At 40.1% G+C, this 26,580-nt stretch overlaps 2 protein-coding genes across 4 annotated transcripts in view; one reads left to right on the top strand and one right to left on the bottom strand.

Moving 5' to 3' along the window:
- Positions 1 to 8,627: 8,627 nt before the first annotated feature.
- On the bottom strand, positions 8,628 to 19,784 carry ift27 (intraflagellar transport 27 homolog (Chlamydomonas)). 2 transcript variants are annotated; one of them, XM_085162138.1, is made up of 7 exons: positions 19,597 to 19,784; positions 19,076 to 19,155; positions 11,201 to 11,278; positions 10,641 to 10,700; positions 10,301 to 10,418; positions 9,115 to 9,224; positions 8,628 to 8,952 (listed from the first exon to the last, which is right to left on the bottom strand). In XM_085162138.1, exons 1-7 carry the CDS (start codon positions 19,628 to 19,630, stop codon positions 8,848 to 8,850), a joined length of 585 nt encoding a protein of 194 aa, XP_085018264.1. In that variant the 5' UTR covers positions 19,631 to 19,784; the 3' UTR covers positions 8,628 to 8,847. The 2 variants fall into 2 exon arrangements, with proteins under 2 accessions (XP_085018264.1, XP_085018265.1); XM_085162139.1 differs by having other exon boundaries at positions 11,201 to 11,260; positions 19,597 to 19,782.
- Positions 19,785 to 19,904: 120 nt separating this feature from the next.
- syngr1b (synaptogyrin 1b) overlaps positions 19,905 to 26,580 on the top strand; it is a 31,522-nt gene continuing 24,846 nt past the window's right edge. The window contains exon 1 of one of the 2 annotated variants that reach the window (XM_085162137.1): positions 19,905 to 20,866. In XM_085162137.1, coding sequence (XP_085018263.1) covers positions 20,765 to 20,866 — 102 coding nt within the window. In that variant the 5' untranslated portion in view covers positions 19,905 to 20,764. The remainder of the gene's footprint in view (positions 20,867 to 26,580) is intronic. The other variant, XM_085162136.1, reaches the window with a different exon arrangement.

Here is a 26,580-nt window from a genome sequence, read left to right as displayed (position 1 = left end):
TCTAAGGTGTAACATCTAAAAGACACTTCATAGATTTGATATTCACCGCTTGTTTAAGCATTAGATGAAATGTCACCTTCTTTGATAAGGTACAGAGCAATGCAAAAGTGGGCAAATGGCCGCTTCGTGACACACGTGCGTCACGTAACTATTGGGCCACTAACTCTAATCTAAATAAAATCAGCTAATTAAATCTGACATTTATTGTTCTGAAAACTGTAGGGAGTGCCTCTACATAGAGATGAGATCCTACTGCCATGAGTGAAACACTTCCAAATGGTTAAAGCTGGTTCAGCTGGAACAGCCAATCCTAGCAGTTTGGCTCACAGTGGCTCAGGTGATACTCAGTCACTTTCATTCATTCACTTTAACTTTGCCTTCTTAGTCACTCATTCACAGAACTCTTCAGTATCCCTCTTTCTGTCATTCTTTTTTCTCTGTTGCTGTCAGCTCTTCGTCAGCTGTCTGTCCTGCCGTTTTCACGAGCTCTGGAATAAATCTCAAATTCTTAAATCAGCCTCGATGTCCTGCATGTTGCATTAAAGTCTGCATCATGCGCTGTCTGTCCCTCTCTTTCCTCCGTCCCACTCTCTCTCCTCCCCCGGTGTGATGATCAAAGTGGCTGGCATGTCTCTCTGCAGTACTGCTGAGATCACTGAAGAGCAGTGAGCGAGCGGGGGAGGGAGGGAAGGAGGAAAGAGTAAAGGGAGTGGAGTAGCAGTTCTGCTCCATTCAAACAGCAACACGCTGCCCCCGTCTGGACCGGAGGTACATAATGATTTTTCTTCATCACAAAATTTGAACTTGGTGACCTCGCCAAAGTGCAGGGAACATAAATCTTCCACAGAGCATTTGCACCATGAATATATTGGAGGCTAAATTTTGTTGACATCCTTCTAAGATTCACAACAGAGTCTAGAAAGATTTTAAATATATTTATAGAATCATTCCACAACAAAAGCCATCAAGGTACTTTATACTGTAAGGTAAAGACCCTTTAATATTAGAGGGAGAAAACCAACAACCCCTAAAATAACCCCTATAATCAAATGCTTAGAGGAAGGGGGCGTTTTGACTAGGAGTAGGCAGACTTTACATCATTCCCTCATCTTTCAGATCTGCTCTCTAGAGTTTGCACAAATCCAGTATCTGGTATAACCACCTTTTTCCTTCTTTAAGTAGAATTCAGGAATAGTTCTCTAGGCTTCTATAAGGGCATTCAGAGCTCTTCTTCGGATGTTGGCTGTCTTTCGTTCTGTTGTCTGTCAAGATGATTGCACAATCATTTTAAAATAATGTTGAGGTCCAGGCTCCGGAGAGGCCAATCCATGGCTGACTGAGAGTCTTCCATTGAGTGTTTTTCTGTCCTGGTGTGCTTTTAAAGCACTGGCAGTGTGTTTTCGATCATGTTGTGGGGAGAAATGAGGCTGCTGCCAGTCAGATACTTTCCAGATGGAACTGCATGGTGGCTCAAAATCTGACAGTACATTTCTGCATTTATAATTCTATTCATCTTGACAAGATCCTCAACACCAATGGCTGAAATGCAGCCCCAAACCATGACAGAGCCTTTGCCATGTTTTACAGATGGCTGTAGACCAGAGGTCCCCAATCCCAGTCCACGAGGGCCGGTGTCCCTGCAGGTTTTAGATGTGTCCTTGATCCATCACAGCTGATTTAAATGGATAAATTACCTTCTCAACATGTCTTGAAGTTCTCCAGAGGCCTGGTAATTAACTAATGATGTGATTCAGGTGTATTGACCTAGGGTGAGATCTAAAACCTGCAGGGACACCGGCCCTCGCGGACTGGGATTGGGGACCCCTGCTGTAGACAATCACTGTTGCCCCACTGATATTGATAATGGCTCCTTGAAAGTTAACCTTCCACTAGGACCATTTCTGATGAGGCTTCAGTGGACAGTAGATGGATCAAATGAGGTCTTGTGTCAGGCCTCTTAAATCTTTACCTTTGAACCTACTACTACCTACCTTTATTCGCTTTGCTCAATTGAGAACTTTCTGTTATTTTTCAGGTCTGTTTCAAGAACAAAATGACTTGGTTTGAGGGTTGGTTGCAATTTTTTTCCACAGTATTGCACTCTTACTGGCTGGGAGCAATTTTATTGTGATATGAGACGACTGCCAGTTTCACACATTGCTACAAATGACTGTTTTTTGTTATTTTTTCGCCTGAGGACTTTAAGCTAGTATTTGTTGGCCATTTTACTATTTGTGCAACTCTGGTAAGGATTTACAAAACATCTGTTGGACTGCTTTGTACAACAAAATGGGGGGGGAAGTTATGAATGTTAATGGTTATCTCAAATGTAATATTACAATTCTTACAATACTGCCTGGAGGTTTCCTTAATTGTTTAAGAATGCAAATGCAATGACTGCTATTTTAACAAATGGCACCTCAAATGGAAGATAATGAAATAAAAGACAAACAACCAAAAAATTTCGTGGTGACGCAGATAAGCTCAGAGGCACGGTAGCTGATTATTGTAAGGGAAGCAGATCTGGGGGAACAGCTGCTGTGTCCTCCCTCACCTGCAATTAGTAAGCTTTTTAGGTCATGGACGGTTAGAGGCTATAGAACAAACCATGCTTAGATTCAAGCCTGCACACAGACCGAAAAAAGCAAAAAGAAGAGAAATCAAGGTTGAGGTCAGTTCACCTCGAATTAAATCAAACGATAAGATTGTGAGTTAGAATATTTTTATAATTATTGCATACTTTGGTGTGTCAATTTAATAAACCTGCACAGATTTGTGCCTGGCGTTGATCTTCTTGGTCTGCTGTGGCATGAGACAAATATAAATTGTAAAAGAGCAGCAGCGACTTTAAAAACTACAGGTGTTAAGCAAATGGAAACAGGTTTTTCAGAGAGTAAGCCACCAGACAGGCAGAAAGCTGATCTGCAGGAAAAGTGCGACAGAAACAGAAAAACAGCCAGAGTAGGTGTAAGATATGAGTTGGAACTCTCCGCCCTGTGCTCAGGCTGTGTCATGAATACAAAACTCTGTTGGATGAGGAGCACTGCAGTGAAATGTAGCTCAAATCAAGTCCTCGGGTCCCAAAGCACACTCAGACCTTCCACAGATATGATGTGCTGTGTTGTGCTACGCCAAGAGCGTGGATCGGTTTTAATGAAGTCACTGTCAAACCATTAAACATGTCTGATGCGTTTTTATTAAGTGTAAAAGAGCACAGCGAGCATAATTGACTCAAATATAAACATATGGTGGCATTTTAAGGTAATCAAAGTGTCAATTAGGTTGTATCCAAACATAGCAATTAGTGCTTCAAGTGTTTACTCAACCTTTGCACATGTGGGGATTTTCAATGCAGCAGCTTAGGCTCTGCTTTAAGTTCAACACACTGCATTAAACCTGATGACAACTGTCTGTGAAATTGAATCAGACATTCATCAGTCAAGGCTTGCACTTAAGAATTTCTGCTTATTTTCATACACTTTCTCATCCACATTTCTCAGCATCCACAAATTTCTGTTGATCAGCTGTTTTGTGTTACTGTGACAAAATGTAGTTTTGGAGAAACTAGTGGAACTAGCACAAAGGCGGTTTAGGCAAGTGACATATGTCTGTCTGCGTATCAACACAGTGCCAGCATGGTGTGCTGCCCAGTGTGGGCAAAGTGAGATTTAGAGAACTTCTATGTACCCCATATGGGCCAACATGGGCCCCACATGAGTTTTCTGTATAAGAAGGCCCATGTTCTGCTGTTTTCTAGAAGTGTGTGGTCCAAAAGGACAAAACTGCTGTGGGGGCTGTGTAGGCACCCCTCCTTGAGGGCTGTGTGGAATAAGTGTGGTTTTTGTGCTGCCCACATAGCCCCACAGTTCATCCACAGCTACCCACTGTGGGCCCACACGTGAGTAGTAATTTCAGAAATCTCTTTGTTCACTTATCTCAATAACCGTTCATATAATCCTCTTCAATTTGGAAAATTTGTTGCTGGGGACTCTAGTGCCAAAGTTGATGAAGTTTGTATGAGCAGTTTACAGGGTGTTTTTTTTTTTTTTATCAGTGTTTCCCATAGAGAGGCTATTCCCTACTCCACTCTGTATTTAGGGGGAGTGGCAAAATACATGTACATGTATTTGTTTGGTTAACCCAATCCTTCTTCTAACTTTAACACTAAAACCAAATCTTCAACCATCAAACGGTTGAATCAAAGACTGAAGGAATGTAAAAAACAAAAAAAAGATGAAACCACAAAGTTCTAACTTTTATCAAATGTCTAAAATGCTATAAAAATTTGCTAACTGTTGTCACAAAAGTACCCTAGTTTACACTACCTTAAATGGAAACTACACTTGTCAATTGTCTGTATACCCATTTTGTAATATTATATCCTAAATAACCAGGAAAAACTGAAAGTTTACATTAAACTTCTTAATTCTTATTATATAGAATTTGTTAGCAGTAGATATCATACAAAATATGATTATATTAAGTTCTTCTGCTTCATTATAAATGTGTTTGTTTGGGGTTTTTTTTTATCACGTGCATTTAAACATTTAAACAATTCCTAATGTGCTTTTAAACTGAGTTTCCAGCACTTTGCATGTAATCATTAGTTATTATTAATCTCTGCCTCTCTTCTGTCCTCCGTTGCTCCCATTACCTGCAGCTGGTTGTAGCAGATGGCTGCTCTGCTCTGAGCCTGGTTCTGTAGAGGTTTCTTCCTGTTACAAGGGAGTTTTTCTGTCCCACTACCATCAACTGCTGCTCACAGGCGGTGATCTCATTGTTGTAGTTTCCTTTGTATTATTGCAGGGGTCTTTATCTTACAATATAAAGCACCTTGAGGCAACTGCTGTTGTGATTTGGTGGTATATAAATAAAGTTTAATCAAATCAAAAATAATAATAGATTTTAGGAATGTGAACTGTTTTTGCCATTCACTATTCACCGACTTGGAAAAGCAGCAGCATTGCAATTTTATGCCCCATACGAGACACAATTAAAGTCAGTGCTCTTGCTAAGTACTGCAAAAAACACCCAGAATTACTTACAGTATTAAATACTTCATTATATTAGAGAATCATCAGTGCTTTATAATTATGAAGGGTTAATGTAAAACTATTACCAAACAAACTCCAGACACAGAAATGCTTGTGTTTTACACCAGTAATAATTAAAGCCATAAAAAAATTGCATTAATGTTATAGTGACACAAAATTTGAGGACCCCCTGAAGAGTCAACAGCTATAAACATCATAAAGCCGACCACTATTACCTTCTGCAAACATGTCTGCTTTGAACGGGAGTGTTAGTACCACATTTACCTCACTTATACTTGGAAGGTGAAAAGCATCTGTCCTGCTGTGTTGCATTACAGGCCGAGCAAACCTGCTATGAATACTAATCACTGAGAGGAAATGATTGTGTTTAGTAGGGAAAGATGATTGAGCATGCTGGAGAAGCACGAAAGCAAAGAGAGCTCGACATTTGCTGTGATCTCTAAAAACCTGTTTCAATATCTGTGGAAATGAAGAAGTGTCTCCCGAAGCAATAAGAACCAGCCCACACTCCGTCTTATGATATTAAGTGATATTCCCGAGGCATGATGCCCCATTTAAATTGAATAGAGGACAGGAGGGATACTGTTTAAGTAATAATAATGGTTTTCTAGGATAGTCAAGAGCTTCTGTTATACTGTACCTTGGTGTGTGTGCGTGTGCATGTTTGTGTGAATAAATTCTGGCTCAAAACCACAGTTTGAAAATTTGAATTGTCCTCTTGACAACTTCAAAGGGCTGTTTAGGGATTTTTTTTTTCCCCTGAGTGTCCTCATACAGACAGGAAGTGTCGTCATGGAAATTTTATGAGTTAAAGTTTTCTTCATGCACAAATGAAGTTTAAAATACAGATATATTTATAGAAAAAAAAATCACCTCAGCCCAAGACTAATTTAAACATGGGACTCTATGGGAACTGACCATAGACCATACATAATAAATGAATCTAATGATGTCCCTTGGTTAGTCCCTTTGTGAATCCTCCAGTTTAGTGCTCTCAGAGTCGTCATCTTGGTATTTTCAAATGGGACCCGAGGAAACAGCAACTTGTAAATTATTAGGTAGGCTTGTGCTCATCAGGAAAAGGTTTATTGTTGTCATAGAGCAAGAGAGCCAAGGGCCATTTTCACAGACTTCTATTGAGGTTTTGCAGACATCTGACCAATAACCACATGACATGAGCTTCTCTGCCATTTTGAATATGTGACATTTATTGCATGACAATGTATTTTCAAGTGAGTAAGGCCCCTGTCACACACGCCTGTCCGTGACCATCAAGCTACCACCTGTCGTGACGGAAAAATGGAGTATTCCCTAATCGTTTGTGAGAGGTTGCTGGAAGCTGGTACAGTGACGGGGGGAAAATGATTTGTGACGCTCCACCTGTGGCCTGTTTGTGTGGCAGGTCTCATCTGCAGCCACTGGAGAGGTGGTGGGGCTTGTTTTCAACACCTGGCTCAGTGTGCCAGCGCTCCATAAAAGCCCTCAGAGGTCAGTTTTGCACTAAACATCTTTCTTTCACTTAAAATAAGTAGCCTTTTAGTTCTTTGTTTTTATCACATCCATGCAATCTGGTTTCTGTCATATTGGTCCCAGTCACACAGGCCTACAGACCAATCAGTGATCCCCTGGGAAAAACCTTTCACTAGAGAAAAATGTGCATTTCTCAACCAGTTGATAAAAAAAATCCTTGTGAAATTTCGCCTTCAAAGTAAAAGCTGTGTCTCAGAGCTGTAGACAACAGGCAACTTTTTTTGTGGGCCATTTGTAGTTTTTGTTGCACTTTTTCAAGTTTCATTATCACTGGGCTACTACTTGCATAATATTTGCATGAAACATGAAAAACTCCAGGCAACCATAGGAATCTACTAGCAACCAAAGCAATCACTGTGAAGCTTTTGGTGCAGCACCTTCTCTGCAACCTCCAGAAACCACTGCCAACCAAACCTTCCCTAGCAACCGGTGGTTGCATCACATCCAAATATGACGGACAGTTCTTGAGCAATATGATGCCATATGAGGAAAATAAATACAACTTCTTTTTGAAACAGAGGACCCCCCCACCCCCTCCCACGTGGCAGTCATCAAAATGGATGCAGGTTTGAGGCTTTAATTTTCAGACCCTAAAGCTATGTCAATCTTTTTGGATCAAACCTCAAGTGGCCATCTGACAAATGCAGTTTTTGGCAGTCAGAACTAAGTCCAAAGATGAACACACCCGCTACTGCAGCCATGACCTACCTTCCACAGAGACTTTTTTTAGACCTCCTACTTCTACAGTATGTCTACCCTCCCCTGAATATAAAGGGAACACAGCGATTTTCTGTATCAACAATAAGCCAGGTTGTCCTTGAAGCTTCTGTAGATGAAGAACAGAAGACAGTCACGTAATTACGCTTCAAAAAGGCTCCACCGAGCCCAAGCCTTCCAGGTTTATGAGTTCACACTTCCAAAGATCCATCACACGCAAGTACTTACATTACAGGTTCCACATTGAAGAGCCAACTGCAGTTGCCAGTGCCACAATACATTTACGGAGATGCAAGCGCACATTGTTGGGCACAAAGAGAAAGAACACATGCAGACACCCTCACAAACACACATACCAATTACAGACACAAAACAATAAGGAGAGAAAGAATGAGAAGGATAGAGAGCCTAATTGCTATAATTATAATCACCCACTCAATGAGTACAAAAGCTGCAATAACAATTATAAGTTGTTTAATGCAGATTCTGGTAAGAACTTCACTACAAACCATTTTGCAGGGGATAAAGTTTCCAGATTAGTTCCTTTAGGTGTTATCCAGTTACTGCATATGTTTGGGGAATAAACACAGCTGCGATTTTCAAAAGACCACACAAAAAACAAAGTCTGCGACTGAGTTTGGACTCCAAAACAGGACGGAGTCGTCATGAGTAAATGCTGCAGTTATTATATGTGGTGCATAATGAGATAAAAACTATTGTGTCTGCCTCAAACCAGTGCGCCCTCATTTGAATGGTAGCAGCTGGTCTGAGAGGCAGAGAAAGAACAAGGACATGGCTTTGACCTGGTTTGAATGGGAGAGCGCTAATTAGAACGGTGATTACTGGTTGTTAGCGCCGCACAGGGGACATGACTGAAATGATGTGCGAGGGCTGCAGCCAGGGAGTTAACACAGCAAGGGAGAAAGCAGTAGATGAACAGCGGGAGAAAGAAACTGAACGGAAAAGAGAAGAAACAGAAAATAGCATTCAGTGAATGCAAAAAAAAAAGACAAAAACAAAAACAGCCAAGTGAGGCAAAGCTGACGCCAGGAAATAAAAAAAGAAAAGATAAGGAGGGCGAGTGGAAGAGGCAGAAAATAAGAAGAGGAGATCAAACATTTGCGTTGCCTAAAATCAGGAACAACCACTGCGACAGAAGAGGAGTTGTAAGAAGAAAAAAGGAGGTACAGACACCCCCCACCCCCACAATGAGCTGAAGTGCTATTGTGGTTTTGGTAATCACCCAACCATCGATGTGAAAGAAAACCTCCACTATCTGAGCACAGAGGAAACACACGGATAAGAGAGAACACGGCTAATCACTGATTATCAGAGAGAAACAACTTTATTTGTGGTCATAGTAAAATATCTGTCTGAACAAGCTATTCCTTTGCTTGTGTGGTTGAAGTGTTTTGCTGTGTATTATCTGAATTTGTAAGAGTTTCAAAGGCCCTCAGTCGATGAAATTCTCTCAGGAGAGATACTTTGTATCCTCCTAATGGTGAAAAATCAAGGTGTGTGGTAAGTGGGGTAGGGTGGTGGCGGTCTAGCCTGGATTAAGGTTTTGGATGGTCTCACGGTGCTCTCGGTACAGAGAATGGAAGGCCCGAGCTAAACAGAGGAGAGGAGCATCACAGTTTTCCATCTCTTTCTGTAAAAGACACATGAACAGACAGAAATGCAGGCAGTAGTCACTGTATTATAAAAAGATATAAAGAATGGGATATTTTCCTGCATAGTTCATCCTTCAGATGTGGGAACTGTTAAAGTCCGCCATGAACGCTGTGTCGATGTGCGCGATAAGCTCACTCACAGCTGAGGTCTCGTGGTACTCCAGTCCCTGACTCTGGGCCCATTCCTTGGCCACAGATGCCTGTACCTCTCTTCTAGCAGACAGATCTGACTTGTTGCCCACCAGGACACCTGGAACACACGCAAACACAAAGATGCACTTAGAGATGCATATAAACACAGATTCAAGACTTATTCCAGAAGTGTTGTTGTTTGTTCAGTTAATGCTTAGAAACTTGTTTTTAAAGATTTGTAGTTAAATGTATTTTTTTTTTGGTGGGTTGCAAAGTGGCAACAAAGGGGTGCAGCAACAGGAATGCTAAAGCTGCATAAATAGCAGGCTAGATGGGTATCAGGTGTGCTATCGTCTAATCTGAGCTGACATTGGGTCCAAATACTCAGGAAATTCAAAAAATTCAAAAATGTGAAATTTATTTGTAAAATAAATATGAATTCTTCTTTTATGGCATCAGACTGATGCATTTGAGATGTTTGTAAAGATTTTGGGTCTTTATTTAACTATTGACAAGTTAAAGTAACGGAACAGTTTATCTGGTTCTTACCAATTCATTAATTATTGAAATAAATTCACATCAATGGCAACTGCTGACATATTACACAGTCATTATTCCTTATTTATTCAAACAAAATGCAGAAACAATATCTGAAAAGCTAAGTACACCTCATGATTCAATAGTAAAAAGAGCAATAAGTTATTCAACAAATTGAGAGTTCCATTTTTCTCCAAACACTGTGCACTATGAGCAAACACATCCCCTTTGGTTTCATCTGTCTAAAAGATTTTGTTACATAAGTCTTGTGGTTTGCGAGTTAATGTTTTGAAACTTTTTTCACAGATTTGTACTCAAATGTATTTTTTTTCAGGGAGATGGTGGGTTGCAAAGTGGGTTACATGTGTAAGGTGGCTCAGCTGATACCCTTCTACACATACAACTTATGTAACACATGCTGTTTATGCAGCTTTAGCCTTCCTGTTGCTGCACATCTGTAAGCCACTTTGGAAGCCACCTCAATTTGACATACTCATTTTATCTTGGAGCTGAGAGGGTCTCAGAGCAGAAACTTGTGACCATATTAAAATTACCGCAGCTGGTAATATCAGTCTTCTCCTGACCACAGTGGTCTTGATTGATTTCCCTCCCTTTTATTTTCCGTTTCCCAGAATTTCATGTTCTGTGAGGTGTTACCTGGAACATGGAGACCCTGGCAATGAGCACGGACTCGTTCCAGCCAGCGGCTGCAGTTAGCAAAAGACTGCTCACTGGTCAGGTCGAAAACCAGGCACAGCAGCGAAGGTTCCCCCCACTACAGAAAGGAACGAGTGGTGATGAGGTGGGAAATGTTGGTTTTTATATACAAGGAATGAGGGAAGTGGGACAGACATATGATTGGTCCCACATCAGCTTACTTTTCTCTACTCGTGTAGCAAATCAAATAATACTCTACTATGACAGGAGGTGAAGCTCTAGATGATGAATTTATCTAGTATCATGCAGATTAAAAAAAAATCCAGGGAACGAGTCTCACCATCTTCTCACAGGAATCCACTAATGTCTCCTTCCCTGCAGAGTCTATGATGTAGAGCTCCTGGTGAGCAAAAGCAGAGAAAGGGGGAGACGGACGAGTGTTATTCACGGGAGTTAACCAAATTACTTCACATTTTCTTTTATAAGGACATTAATCTTAGACCTACAATACTGCCAAATAGCATACTGAATTCAGATGAAGAAATAACAATATTATGTGTCTGGGAAAGCTTCTTCCACACTGAGTGATGGATTCCAACTGTCAGCATTTTAAAAACAGACTGGCGGCTGCCAGTGCTTCCCCTCAGCCTCCTAGTCGACACAACTATCAATTTCAAAATCCTACACGGCCTTGTTCTCTAGTTACTGCATTCACAAACTTAAGTGTCCATGCAACCCACTTGGCGGGGTGACGACAATACTCCATCAGCCTTTTACAACCATGGCTGAGAGATGAACTTTAAGCTGTGGTTGGGTGGCTAATATCTGTTGCTTCATTCAACAAAATGTAGCCTCCACCTAGAGTCCTGCAATGGATTCCAGGCACATGGTTGCACTCACCACGCTGTCATTGGTCGCTGGGATGTTGATACACTTCATCAGCAGCTCCACGCCTGTTGTCTGCCAAACAAAAAAAGGCTACAAATGTTAAATTAGTTATGTGACGTAAAGCTAAAATAAACCTCTTCATGATGGATCTGGCATGCCTTTGTCATAAACAATCATTCTTTCTGTCACATTATGGGCATGCCTGTCAAAATGCATTTACAATCGGCAACAGCTGAAGAGAAGAGAAGAGAAGAGAAGAGAAGAGAAGAGAAGAGAAGAGAAGAGAAGAGAAGAGAAGAGAAGAGAAGAGAAGAGAAGAGAAGAGAAGAGAAGAGAAGAGAAGAGAAGAGAAGTTTGTTGTCAGGGAGTTACCACTGTCTAGTCTGGTGTATGGCAAATGTCAATACATGTTGACTGTTGTTCTGATTTGGCGCTATATTTAATTGAATTTAAAGTATTTTAAGCCTTTAAATAACCTAATGTTATGGTAGCATTTGTTTGTAGCCATACTGAGCTGATCTACATATGTGTCATGTTCAGTTTCCTTTTTTCTTATCTGACTATTTAGCTTCTGATGGTCCACTATGTTCTAAGCTCTTGCTCCCTACTTTGTGCTGTTATTTAGAGGTAAGCAAGTATTTTACAAAGGACTTTTAGAACAATTTCACTAAAAACAGCTGCAACAGCAACCAAAACTGACATGACAGTAAACCAAAGCAAAAACAACTTGGCCATTAACTCAAAACGGGAGTCAACAGAGGCCATTAAAAAAAAAAAAAAATAGAAAAAGAAAAACTGTAACTTTTTCTTTTTTAGAGTTATATCTACTGTGAAAGAGAAAAAAAACTGACTGTTTATGTGAAAGAAACACAGAAACAGTCAGTGTGAGTTTTTCTCTTTTGTCAAAACAAATAGCTGGTATAGCTGTTTACTAAAATGAATGTTGTCTGGTTGTCTGGGGCCTGGATCTCCTCCATACCTGCTTCATGCCCTGGGGGACGGGGCTATGGCTCCCCACACTCCCTAGCAGATCGCTACATGGAGAAACCTTTGGAATACAAGCATGCTGATCCACACAGGTGTGCACACAGGTGTACACACGGGTGTTCACAGACGCGGACTACACCTTTCTTGGCTGCTGCCTCAAAGCACATTGTGCGCTGTCTATCTTGCGTGCTGCACGATATCGTTTAATATTTAGTATCTACTGTTATCTACTGCTAGCTAGTTTATTGTGATGGTGCTGTATTTATTATGTTGCTCTTTTTTGTTTGCTTTCTCTTCTGTTTTTTTTTTCTCCATACAGGTGATCCAGGTGTTTTGTTTGTTTTTCTTTCTTTCTTCCCCCCTTTCTCACCGTCTCTTCTCCCCTCTGGTTTTCTTTCTCTCCCTCTCTTTCTTTCATTCTTTCTCCTTGTCCTGTCCCCTAGTCATGTCTGTCCCGTTTGTAGCAACCGAAAATAAAATAAATACATAATTATAATAAAGGTCAATCAAATGGACCAATATGGCAAGGCCATGATGATCCACTTGGTAAAATAAATCTGCTTGGCATCTTTCTTGGCCTTAAGACAACAATTCTGATGGCTAAAGATCCAAACGGGACACAAAAAATAAAATAAAATAAAATAAAATAAAATAAAATAAATGTTGAATGTTCGTCACACAAAAGCAGCTGCAAAAATATTTCAAAACAATAAGAACGACACAAAAAGAGCTGTAGTGGCTGTAAACCTTCGTCCTCCTTTGCCAGGTGGAGGCAGCTGTTTTTTGAATCTGCCCCAAACTACAGTTCAGGAAACATCAGCTATTTGAACTTTGGTCAAACTGTCTTAATGTTAAACAAACTGCTGAAGGTAGTTGGGATCTTTTAGTACAGAGCAAACAGAGGTAGCTGTTAAAGGAGATAATGTGCAGGCAGTAGAGAGGCAGGGCAATATCACAAATTCACCTTCTTTACAGGCTACGAGATCTAAAGAAATCCTAAATGGACCAGATAGTTGCAGGCTGCCTTTCCCCCTCCAACTATTCGCTGGTATGAGATCAGTGATGACCTTGAAGAAGTGAGTTGAGGTTTCTTCACATCAGCATCTAACTCTAAATTGATCTGATCTCCTGAGCTCACACTTAACGAGGCATGTCAAATGCAAGAGACTAAAATCCTGCAAACACACACGCACACACAAACGCACCATGGACACTCACTGCCTCTGTGAAATACACACACACACATCTCCGACCAACATTTACCCAATTCATACACACGCAGAGTTCATAACAAGCATCCAGCAGTACACACACAGACCATGCTGCAGTCCCACTTCAGAGCAGTCTAATGAGCTGGTGTGATGCATAGGAAGCTTCTTGCTGGAATGTCAATGAGAGCCTATTAGTAGCAAATAAGCTTGGAATATTGCTAACAGGCTGTCTGACATTTTCAAAGGAGGACGTGAGCAGAATGGCTGACAGCCTCGGCTACCCTTCAAAATCAAAAGTTGAAGAACACGAGGGATGACTTGGGTGTCTGCAGAAGGATTAACCCTTCACAGCACCGGTTAAGCCCCATGAAAGAAACACATATTGTGTCCTGTTTCCATCAGCATTTGAATCTTAAACTGAAAGCTGTGGGACAGAGTTACTGGTATTAGATTAGAAAGGTCACCTGTGGAGTACCCCAGGGATCGGTGATTTACAATCATGATATCAGTTAACATTTTTAAAAATGACACTAATTTATATTGCTCTAAAGGAATTTTTTTTTTTTTTTGCAGCAAAGCTAGCTATTGGAAGAATCTGGAATAAAATAAGTAGAAGTAAAAGACCTTGTAAATACTTTGTTGTCCATTTACAGTTTTTAAAATATCCTATCCCTGTAAAAACACGCTAATCAGCTCCAGGAATGTGCACCCCAGCAAATTCACTCCATTCATCCAAAGGTCAGATTGTGCAGACCTCAAAGAAACCTCAAAAAAACCCAAGAGCTACATCTCAGATTATACCGGCCTCAGCTAGCATGCTAAAGGCTAAAGTTCATGACAGAATAAAAACTGAACAAGTACGGCTTGTTTGCAAGGACTGCCAGGAGAAACCCTCTTTTCTCTAAAAACAACATGGCAATACAGCTTAGGTTTGCAAAGTTGCATCTCCACGAACCACAAGTTGTCTTGAACAATATCCTTTGGACAGTAGAGACCAAAGTGGAGATGACTGGGAAATCTAGAGCAGAACGACAGAAAAAATAAAGAATCAAGGGGTTGCACAATGGCCCAGTCCAAGCCCAGATCTCAACCCAATTGAAATACTGTGGCCAAAGTAAGAAAACAAGTGGTCACAAATCTCAATAAACTAAAGCAAACTCGTAAAGGAAAAATTATTTTGAAGCTTACGCATAAGTTCAATAAGGGAGATCTGTAGTCACACATCTATATGCTTGCCAGGTATTGGCGGCTAATCTAAGCTTTACATCACTTCCACTTTCCCACACTGTCAAGCTGATTGTGACATCACTGGTCTAGTCCAATCATCTTTCTGCCAGCCTTCTTTAGGCCAATCAGCCTTCACTCCACATACTTTAAATCTCACTGCGTATCTGTCATTCTCCTTTGCAGATGCTTTCGTCTACTCCACCTCCTCCTCATCACCGCCTCTCCTTAGTCACTCAGGCCCTATTCAAGCCTCCAGCTTCATCTCCACCACCAGAGTCTAGACTCCGGGGGATCTTGTCCTAATCCCTGGGATGTTCTTCTGCTGTGATGGGTCATCGGAGTCTAGCCGCCAAATGCCTCAAATTGAATTCTTTACATCGACAAATCATGTTCAGTTCCTTCTAATGATCTCTCCTTATTGAACTACAATGATGCAGGAAACTGATAAAGTCATACAGAGAATGATTACTTCAAGTTAGTGCTGCTGGAAGTGGTTCAACAAGCTACTGAATCAATGGGCGTACTTAGTTTTTTACAGGAGTGCAAAGAGTCTTGTTAAACAACCCAACTCAAAACACTGTTCAAAGTAACGAGAAGCAAAGAAAGGTCTATGGAGTCAGAACGAGAGGGAACATTAACGTGTTCAACAGTCCTGAGTAAGGGTTCTTCCTCTTGGGCGAAGCTCGGTAGATGGAAATATTCATACTTCTTGTGCAAATGTTCGAATTTAAGCCAAATTTGTACATTTCACTGTTACTACCCTCTTGAAAATACAAAGTAACTTCTGGATGAATAATTCGTGGTTTAAGAGCTTCAATTTTTTTCCCCAAAAGTCAAGTTCCTTTTACATGAAGCACTTTACACCAAGTGAGTTAAGAAGTTAAAAATATTTCAACTAATATCAGGCGAGCGGTTGGCTACAAATAGGTGTTTTAACAGTTGCATAGCAACAGCAAAGACTGTGACCAGCAATCCCCCATGAGCATTTCTTTCAGAGTATTCAGCTAATAAAGTGGTGTCAACTGGACACAGAGCCTTGATTTACTGGCACAAATGCAGACCTGAATTTCTCTCCACTTACTTTCAAAGTTGCATCACTTCTTCTCTTCTTATTTTCCTGTTTGTTATGTATTTGAAGATTTTCACACAGCTCCACCTGTATCATTTCTTTAGATCTACTCATATTAGCTGCATTAGTTAAAAGGATGTCTAATAGTTTGACCTGGCGTTCAGCAATCGTGCATGCTAGGCCATTACAAACTGTAAAGGCCTCCCAATTGCAGCCTCTTTCTACTTTGTCAATGACCCGCCAGTTCACCGTGAAGAGACACACACAGCATCACAAACAAGTGCCTACTGTATTAAGCCTATGCAGTATGAAGAAACTCATCCCTGTTGTTGTTTTGTGTGTATGCTGGTGTGTGTGTTTGTTAGTTAAGTACCTGTTCTGGTGGCTTTCCAGAATCCTGCTGTATTAATTATCGACGTTCCTGTCACCTCAGAAGCCCCAAAACTGCTGACACAGCAAGATCTGAGCAACCACACAGGCGCATGCATGCGCACACACTCGCACACGCACACTTGGCCTTTGTCCAGTAATTCATACACCAACCTGTTCTGTACCATAACCACTGCACGACTTTATGGTAAACTCACTAAATGTGAGTGGCTGTGTGTTGAGAAACCTGCATGACTATATATCCATGCTCACGAGTTAATGCATGTACCGCACCTACACTTTCTTACTTTCGCAGTGCCCTAGCCCTTTAGAAAACTGAGGGAATCGCTGAACAGCCACGCCGCCATATATCACAGAGTCAGGTTAATGACATGGTTCCTTTTCTCGTGTAGATTAGCATAAATAATGCAGATTAGTCCTTCTCTGCGTCAGCATTAATTGCTACATTATGCTGTTGTGCACTTCAGTGAGTCCTGTAGTAAAGACCTCTGCAGGTCCTTGAAAAGCCTGCAAGAAGTTCCACTAAAGAAACTACATGCAATATAAACATAGTCCTCTATGACTAATATTAGACATGTTGATTTGCTATTGATGTATAATTACATCTTACTGTTTCATTAATTTGAAAATTCTACAGTTCTTGACTGATTGAGCAAATCTGAAGTAAACGACTACATGTGATTAACTGTGCACGGTTACTCACTGCTTAACTGCTATGCCTATATCCATAAATACATGTAGAGTTCTAAGACCTTAATGGGTCTCAGGAAGGTTAATACTAGTTATCAGAACAAGTGTGCCTACTAAAGAAGCACATTTTGCCAATTACATGCTGATTAGCTGCTGCAGTGTCAGGCAGGACTGAACGCCTGGATTTCTGAGCACTTCACAGCACACAGATAACGCTATTCCCTACAAACTACTATCTATTCTGTGCTGGCAGTGTGCCAGCATTGCACTTCATGAGCTGCTCCTTCAAACCCAATTCACCTCACTTACCCAGCCTGAATACAAAAACATAAGCCTGTGCCTAGTCACGGAGTACACCCCGATCTGTAAATCCCTGAACAACTTGTTTTACAGCTCCATTCCTGTGCTGATTGTGTGAATGGAGTACAACACATCCCTACTTACTGTTATAAGACATGTTATGCTGCCTACCCCACATACACTGCAGTATCTCTGGCATTGGGCTCGCTTTCTCTGTGTTATGTGACAGTGCTACACCAGGGGGCAGTTTCTCAGATGTGGACTGCTGCAGATGTCACAGACAAGTAGTCATTCTATTATACTTTGTTCAAGCCTGCTTGAAGGACATATCCATAGCTGGTACATTGGTGCAAAAACTGAAAGGCATGCTGACATACGCTCTGAGCCTCACATTCATCCTTACACAACAAAATTAGTGAATCGGACCAAGTGTATATACTTTTGCTATACTTTGTGTACTTAAATACACAAAGTGTAGCAGCTCCTCTATATGAACCAGGGATGCCAAACTCATTTTACATTGCCACATTCAACTAATTCTGATCTTCAGTGAGCCAAACCAGAAAAAAATCCTTTCTGTCTGTGTAAAGAATTCTAACTACACATTTAAGCCTGGAGAAATCTTAATATTAAAAAAAAGAGCAATTTCAACATTATGTCTCAGTTTTTCTATGCGATAAAGACCAAACAAAACAAAAACAAAGTCAACAGTCAATAGTGAAAAACTGAAACTTTTCTGTAATTTAACCGTTTATCTATTACTTATTCACTTACAGTAATTAAGTAAGTAATTAAATGGTATAGGTGTAGTATGAATGGCCACGGGGGAGGTCTTTACCAGCGGGAAAAGCTGTTAAACTTATTAAATTTAATCCTTATCTTAAATTTTTCAAAGCCCTCTAGTGGGCCAGTTTGGAATCTTTTCCAAGCTGATTTTGGCCCCTGAAGTCTTAGGGGCCAAAGTCTTATGTTGGCCCCTAGACTTAAGACTTAAGACTTTGGTCTTAGGGGCCAAAGTCTTAAGTCTTATGTTGACACCCCTAATATAAACTATCTAAAGATAAACCAAACTTCATATACACATGTCTATACACGTGTAAAGCGCCAAGTGTTGATTGCCGCTGGTCCAGACCGGTGTCACTGATTGCTACCATGGTAACATCAATAAAGCTCGCCATTTGCCAGGTGACAAAAATGATGTCAAACTGACATCACATCCACTTGCCTACAATACCACCTGAGTGTCGCTCCGACCAGCCAAGTACCTTTTGATTTTTGGAAGCTGAGGCATTGCAGGGAATCCAACCAATGCAGGTTGAAGATATGAGTGCCGTTTTTTCTGCCATTTTAATGATATATCAGTACATGAGCTCGGAGATCCACAGATTATGCAGAGAAATATTGCAACAAAAAAAGGGGGAAAAAAGGAATATGCTTTTATAACTTCTATGCTTCTGGTTTTGACTTCTCCTGTACCAGTGGCAATATGGAAATGGCAACATCTATCGTTCAGGAGAATACGGATACCCCCACTGTATAAACTGAATGAAATGACCAATGAGCCACACAAAAGATTGTCCTAACCCTTACAGATTAGTCTAAAGCAATGATGTCAAACTCATATTATTACCACACGCTGATCTTACGTGGGCCTAACGAGCGAAACTTTCTGTCATTGTAAAGATGTTTAACTACAAATTATCACATAGAGAGCTGTGGTAGCTCACCAAACTGTCCTGTATTTACAAAACACATTTTTTGTTAACTCACAGTACCGTAAATGTTGATTTTGTTACATATTTCTATTGATGGTGGGGGAAAAACAGGCACTTTTCTATCATTCAGTAGTTTATCTCCTAGTTAATTCCTTTTGTTTTGCATTAATAGGAAAAGCTGTAAAACTTATGAAAGGATGGCCTTATGTTGGACACATCTGATCTAAAGTATGAAGACTCACTTTACTTATGGGATCAAACCATGAGCCTTTCAGTGACTGTGTGTTAATGCTCTCACCATGCTGTAATTCTTCTGGAAGAGAGTGCCATCGCTGTAGAACATATGAGAAAGAGCACTTTTGCCCACTGCAGCATCTCCTACACACACACACACACACACACGGAAGAACACAAACATAATAACCTGTGGTTGTGTTTACGGTGTCGTTTTTGTGAATTAATAATTAATAGTTTAATTTGTGTTTAAGGAGTTCGTTCTCGACAGAATTCGTAATTAACCCCCCTCATTATCAGGGAGTTTTAGAGTTTAGTGTCTGGTTCACCATCATTTCTGTAAGTTGAAACATCGTCACTCGGCAGTGATGGGTTTGTGTAAGCTAAATGACTGTAGCTACATGATAAAATAGACCCAACAAACATCATCTTTCACATTTAGAATAGTATCAGGCTTGTATTTTTCGTAGGTTGAATCTGAAACATAATAAGGACACAGCCTGTGGCTGGGGATGTTTCTGTAGTAAAAGGCTAGCTTTAGCCCCCGTTCCTTACATATCAGGTGGGACGCTTTGAAAACCTTACCGACCAGCAGACATCTCGCCCTTAACTTGACCATTATATGGGATGACTTCCGGTCTCTGTCAGGTAAAACTCTCTTGAAGCTAATCGAGCTATGTTTCACTGTTTATCGGTCCATATGCGTTGGATTATCCTCCGTGCAGCCTCAGGAACATGGACACAAAGCGTCTCTTAGCAACCAGCCACGGGGCTGTTTCATTGGTCCAGCCGGCGTCGACGTAATCGCGTAATCGCGTTTTCATTGGCTTTCTGTGAGGACGTAAAGGAAGCAAAACGCTACTTTTGCAGAGTGTGTTAGACAGAACTTACTGAAACAGTGGACAAACGTAAACACCAGTGTGCACAACCATTTATAACACCAATAAGCCGAGTTGACAAAAGATTGATGAAGCTTGTTGAAGAACAGAGCAATATCACGTATAAAGCCTGAAGGAGAAAACAAGCGTGAGGTCCTTGCATATTCAGGCAATATACGGTAAGACCGCTAGAGGGCGGAATTTATTGCACCTACCAACGGCACCATCAATCATGGAGTTCAACGTTGGGTGGTGGTACTGTTATACTGTCGTTTATTCGTGTAGAAGCATTCTAGTGTTTTAATAAGTGCTGTCACACAAAATAACCCTTTACCAATATTTATTTTTAGCTCTCACACTTTATCATATAACGTTGATTAAGTTAATATCATGTTCTGGTTTAATCACTGTTTTTCCGCCCACCGTCGATAAACGAAGAGCGCGTGACTCTCTGTAGTGGTCCTGAGTACGTCGCTGTTTTTCTTTCTTTCTGTTTTTTTTACTCGGGTGTTTTGACGAGGAGCGCTCCGTCCGAGGCGTGACAACGGAGGCGCGTTCACGGGTCGCCACCGGCTTCTGCGCTGAACTAAAGGGAGAAAGCATCACTATCTAGCACCATCACAAAGCTTTCTTTACCCACACATAACGGAGAAATATTAGAGGTTACATTTAAAACCAACAGCACGAGAGAACAGGGCGCCAAAGGAGACCGGGGGTGGGGGGAGACGCGCATCCCAGCCGTGCAGATTCAGCGGTAGTACAGTAGTGGTGATAGGGAGCAGTTTCGGGGATTTTCCGTTTCGGTTACCCGGTGCTCCACACACCCTGTGCCTTTGAGCCAGCAGCGGGGAGGGAGAGAGAGGAGGAGGAGGACCATGGAGGGGATGCAGGCATACGGAGCCGGGAAAGCCGGAGGAGCCTTCGACCCCGTCACCTTCCTCCAGCAGCCTCAGACCATTCTCCGCATAGTGTCTTGGGTGAGTTGGAGACGTAAAAACGAAAAATAACTTTGTTCTTGGATACACAGTTAGCTACAGAGGCCACCACTTTTCAAATCGTTCATATATGTTGTCAAATATGGGTTTGAATTAGCCGACTGAGGGCCCACACAGGCTTCATTTCAGAGAGGAGCTCCTATAGATACTGAAGGAAGCTGTAACATGCTTTGTGGTGTTTTGTTCTTTTAACTTTTGTTTTCACTTGTGTGTTTGGGGCTATTACCTGATCTCACTAATAATATTCTCCTCACGCAGTGGGTTGATTGAACAGAGTCCCGATCGCTGTGTACAAAATCCACCTTCTACAGATGATACATTAGTGACCAGATGATGTTTTCTCATGAGCACAGTGAGAACACAGTCACACATTTGTTGGATTTCATAGCAAATAATTTCATAATAACTGTCCACCCTCGGGGCTCTGAGGAGGAGGAGGAGCACTAATGAAAGTAGCAACAGTAGGAGAACACTTTTGACAAGCATAGTAAACTGATGGCAACAGAAGTGCTCCCCAAAGTGTAGGCTCCATGCTGAGTTTTAAGGAAAATACAGCCGAAATGTATGAAACCGGAGGTTTATTTATTCATATAATTAATCATTAAGGAAAATGTGCTTGGTATAAACTGAATGTATAACAATCAAGTTCATTTGACCAGACTGTTGTTTTACATTGTTCTTATGTTATTACATGGAAAATTTACATGTATTTAAATGAGTTAAAGTCAGGATTTTGGGCAGATTTTCTTATTTTTAGCGCACTGCCAGGTGGTATTTTATAGGATTTTTGTTTTGGGTGTCTAGTTTTTGCAGCTGTACCTTTTGCGTCGTTTATATTTTGAGAGGAGGAAAATGCATGCACGGTGTGGTGTTTTCATTAGAAAGCATCAAGAACGTTCTCTTAAATTGTTGTACTTTAAGAAAGACAGGAAGTAAATATACTGCATCCATTCATAAACTGCATCAAGTGATGAATATCCAACGGAGATTTATACATTACATTGTTACAGTTTATTTTTTTAGATGAACATTTGGTAATGTGCAGAAATTAGGAATGCATTATTGCACTTTTTAAAACATGTTTTTCAACAAAATGCAGCAGTGCAAAGGTTAGGCCCAGCAGTCCTTGTTTATGTAAGTTTGTGTAAGCTTTCAAAGAAGATTGCTGTATGTCAGAGATGTTTCAAACTTTGCACAATGGGTATATTGCTCAGAACAACTCGTATTTTTTGTTATTTTTAACATATTTGGACAATAAGTTAACAGATAGTACTCCTCGACTCAGCAAGACGTTGTTGTTTTAGATTTTGAACTATACGATTGATTTTTGACAACAGTGCAATCTATTACAAAGAGCATATTATTATTTGTTTTATTAATAATTTTTTGATGTCTCCTTGTTTTATGCAAAAACAGGAAAGGATGTGGAAAGGTGTACTTGAACATTTTTTTAATAAGAAAAATGAGTTGTAGTTTTTTTTAATCTAGTACTCATTCAAATTATCTTATGCGTTACTAAAGGCGCTTCCTGACCACAGTTGTTGGGATTACCTGAAGGTAACAACCTACTGGGAGAACATCTTACCTTTAGTTATTATTTCTCTTAGTTTACATCGGTAAGAATGTTTATGTGATGTATTAGCCAGCTAGAAGTTGTGTGCTGGCAACAGGTTGGTTACAGCCACAACAAAAGGTTGTAGGAAGACATGATTGGAGTTTTGGGATTTTGTCCGTTAATGAAAGTAACTGAATGGGAGGTGGTGGTGCTAAAATACTAGTTTATGTCTGTTAAGCTGTGTTATTCTTGGCATAATTATTTTGTAGACGCAAATAAAGAAATGGGATCAAATTTTGTGTTTTTGCCAAAAAATACAATTTAAAATTGTTTTTTCCCTCAGTTATGTGTAGACACTGTGCTGATTCACAGGTCAGTGATAATTGGCTTAACAAACACAAGAAACATTCCTCTGAAAATAAGTGAAAAAGCAGCCACTGTGCAATGAAAGACTCAGAAAGTCTGGAGCACCATTGTTCAAGAGCGTTTTAAAATATCGCAAGAAAGTGTAGCTGCTTGGAAACAAAATAAGAAGAAATGAGAGGTGCTTCAAGATTTTTGCACACCAATGTAACATAAAATTACAAGGGACTATTTTCTCTAATGTGCCACTAAGCCTTGGCGCTCTGCAGCTCGGGATAGCCTTTAAAAGCCTGACTAACAGATTTTTTGTTCCTGTATTACCTGCATAAACCGGCCTCGGCTATACAACAACACTTCAGGTCTGCATTGTTTGTTCTGATCTTTTACTTTCTTCTAACCCTTTTTCAGTGTCTTCATCTCTTTATTTTCACTGTACTGATTTTGTCTGTGTTGAGGCACCAGTTGGTTAAGAGAAAACACTTAAAAAGTTAAAATTTCATTGTGTTTCCTTTGTAGCGTAAAGTCTGAACTTTAGCGTCAGTCAGGTTCTCAAATTTTAGTTTCATCTTAAGAGCCACTGGTTGCTTGCAGAGCTAAAATGTAAGCAGTTATATAATGTCAGTTACCAGTGTTGCGTCAATACATTATGCTTATAACTATATAAACCTAAGGTAAGGTTTGTATTGTACTGCACAGTCCTGACACTAAAGTGGGAGCTAAGGTTTTCTTCTTTTAAAAATTATAAATGAAAAAGTTTCTGTGGCCTGAAAGTGCCATAAACGTAAAAAATTATACTTAAAATTATAATTAGAAATACAAAGAAAATGCAAAGTTTGTGGTGAAATAAACTGAGTTTATTAACCCGTTAGCCTTAAATAACAAGGCCGGTGGATAGTGATGTGATATGTCTGTAAATCATGAATTTAATCATTGTAAAGCTTAGTTGTGAGGTCAGATTTTTGGCTGTATACGAGGTATACTAATATGATGACCTACTTTGTGTATCATTTATATTAGTAAACCTGGCAGTTAAATTTCTTTCTCTGAATTTTTCTAAACATATGACACATGTTGTGCTGTAAATTCATCTGTATGCAGGAATATTTTTTTAGTCACGTAGGGAAAGCATATTTTAATATGGCACAATCTGATCACTTCTATTTCACCTTTTTTGAGAGTTTTAGGGTTTTATGTTGAAAGTATATGGCACAACTCAGTAGATATTTGTAGTTATAAAATCTCTATTTATTATCTAGGGTTGCAGTTTTTTCCTTTTTTATTTTCCATCTTCATTTCTTAATCTTTATATTATTGTTTCTATTTCAATTAACTAAATTACTGCACTACAAAGGGAGTTAAATTGTATATTTAAACAATAGATTTTACTGTTATGTGACTGTTTATTAATGTTCAAGTTACATAGTTGAGGTTGAATAGTTGAAGTTGTTTCTTCAAGCATTCAGTACTCAAAATCTTAAAAGTAGGAATGTCTTAAATGTCTTAATAAAGAGTTTTATGGTCCTCAGAAATGTTTTCAAGATCATTTTTAGGTGACAGATCGCTTTAGCAGTGATTTTGTTACACATTTATAATTTTCTATTAATTTGACACTGCTGCGACATCTTAAGCGACACTAAGACAACACTCTACAGGTATGGAGTGTCTTTATGACTCCTCACCACATCCTCTGTCCAGAGGTGTCATCAGAGCAGCAGCATGTCGCCATAGTAACAGGCATAGCCTAGCTTGTGATGTATCGTATCCTGCAGCAGTCTGTGGGGGAGGAGACTATAACATTCACCACTTTAAAGGAGACTTCCTTAGTTCATATACTAGATGTCCCAATAGTGTAGCTGTTGTGGCTCTTATTGTGAAAAGGCAGTTGGCTTCAAGTCACACTTTCAATGGAAGTTAAAAACCGACACCTGCAAACAAATAAAGGTTCAGCTTTTTCCAAGACTTCAGTGGGTCATATGCTTCCATATTTGTAAAACACACACAAACTGATGGATAATATGAAGCACGTAAGCCTTATCGGTGATAACCCTAACCAAAGGTGGGACGTAACAAACATGTAACAAACATGCATTTTTTTTCACAAATATCTACTTTCTACTGCTGAGATTGTCAGAACAGCCTCGTTACTTTAGGTTTGACTCATTTAAGAGAAGATATTGTTTCACATCACTGCATGCCAAACATCCAGTGATGTGACAATCCTGTTAGTATATCCATTTCTGTGGATTATTGCATAGAAAGATATTAAAGAACCAAAAATACATAATTTATGCATCTTATGTCTAACAGTGCACACACATTCCAATAACCCCAAAGTGCGATGTCCTTCGCAAAAGAATAGCTGGTAGTAATGTCCTTCAAAGAGCTACTTTTTACTTTCTTGCTTTGAGTACATTTCAGAACTGTACTTTTTTATTTTACTTGAGTAAAGAAGTTGAATTGGTACTTCATCTTCTACCAGAGTATTTTTAATACTAGTATCTATACTACTTAAATAAAGGATGTCTGTGCTTTTGTCACCTCTGACCCTATCCCTGTGCTACATATCATGTTCTTGTTAAACTTGTTCTCCTACGTTCTGGCAATCAGGAGTCAAAGAACATCAATCAATTTAATGGACGTGTCAAAACTTTTTCTTCCAGAAAAGTGCTTTTTGCTTGCATCCGAAAGATAGAAGTTAACATCTTCAACCTCAGAGGGTTAAACAATATTTTGTTAGTAATTCATTGACAGTGTAGCAGGCCACGCTCAGCAATAATGAAACTTTGTCCCTTCCAATGTGAACATCGCTTAAAAGTCAAGCACTTCTTAGCACTTTCCTGCAAGTTCATTATAGTGATGAATAGTATTTAAGATCCCATTATGTAAAATTTAATGTCTGTTTGTAATGTAGAGGTAAGAGCAAACCAGGTAAAATGATAATGCCAGACAGTTGATTCTGTTCATCTGGACGTAGTGTTTTCAGTGGGAGAACGGTTTTGCCACTCATCCAAGAGAATTTTTCAGTCGCAGTTTCATGATATGCAAATCGTCATGAACATTGATCAACAACCACTGATCAATGGCCATGAGTGCCACTCACAGAGAGTTGGGGGATGCAGGGCTCGCAAAATCGCTAGCCCGACGTCCCGGGGCTAGCGATTTTTCCAGTCGGGCTACCAAAATCTATCTCTGCCCTGCCCGTCGGGCTGTCATAGGAAGGAAAAATATATGTCAATGCTTTTGCATTCTTTCGGAAATGTAGCTGAGTAATTATGTCATTGGCATCGGTGAGCCACTGTCAATATGTGACATATTGAAATCGCGTTTGAATTTGCGCTTGTTTTTTGCTTTCACTTTGCAATCGCGCGAACTGTGTATAGAGAGCGACAGCAGTGATTGGTGAGTGACGATAATTTGCGCACCAATTCCTCTGACATCATCTTATCAATCGTTAGCTTACTATGCAAACATGACAAGTGAAATCTCCAGCAGCAAGCTTAAACATGTGAGAGGTTGATCGCGCAGAGAATCGCTGAGCGTTGTGTGAGTGCGTGTGTAAAAGCAGCAGGATATATATTTTAGTTCTGCTGAGCCAAATAAGACAGGTCAGGGTGAAGAAGTGACAGCCAAAGAAAAGCTTACCACAAAACGGAAAAGTTATGACAAATCAGACTATAAGGCAAAAAGAAAGTGCAGCTTTATGGTTTCATGGACAAAAGAATTTCTGTGGCTGCAATATGACGAGCTAAATAACCAGGGGTGCACATAAGTGGTCCGC

Source organism: Neolamprologus multifasciatus, chromosome 6 (assembly GCF_963576455.1).
Source record: "Neolamprologus multifasciatus chromosome 6, fNeoMul1.2, whole genome shotgun sequence".
Taxonomy (NCBI): domain Eukaryota; kingdom Metazoa; phylum Chordata; class Actinopteri; order Cichliformes; family Cichlidae; genus Neolamprologus; species Neolamprologus multifasciatus.
This window is presented reverse-complemented; position numbering and strand designations above follow the sequence as displayed.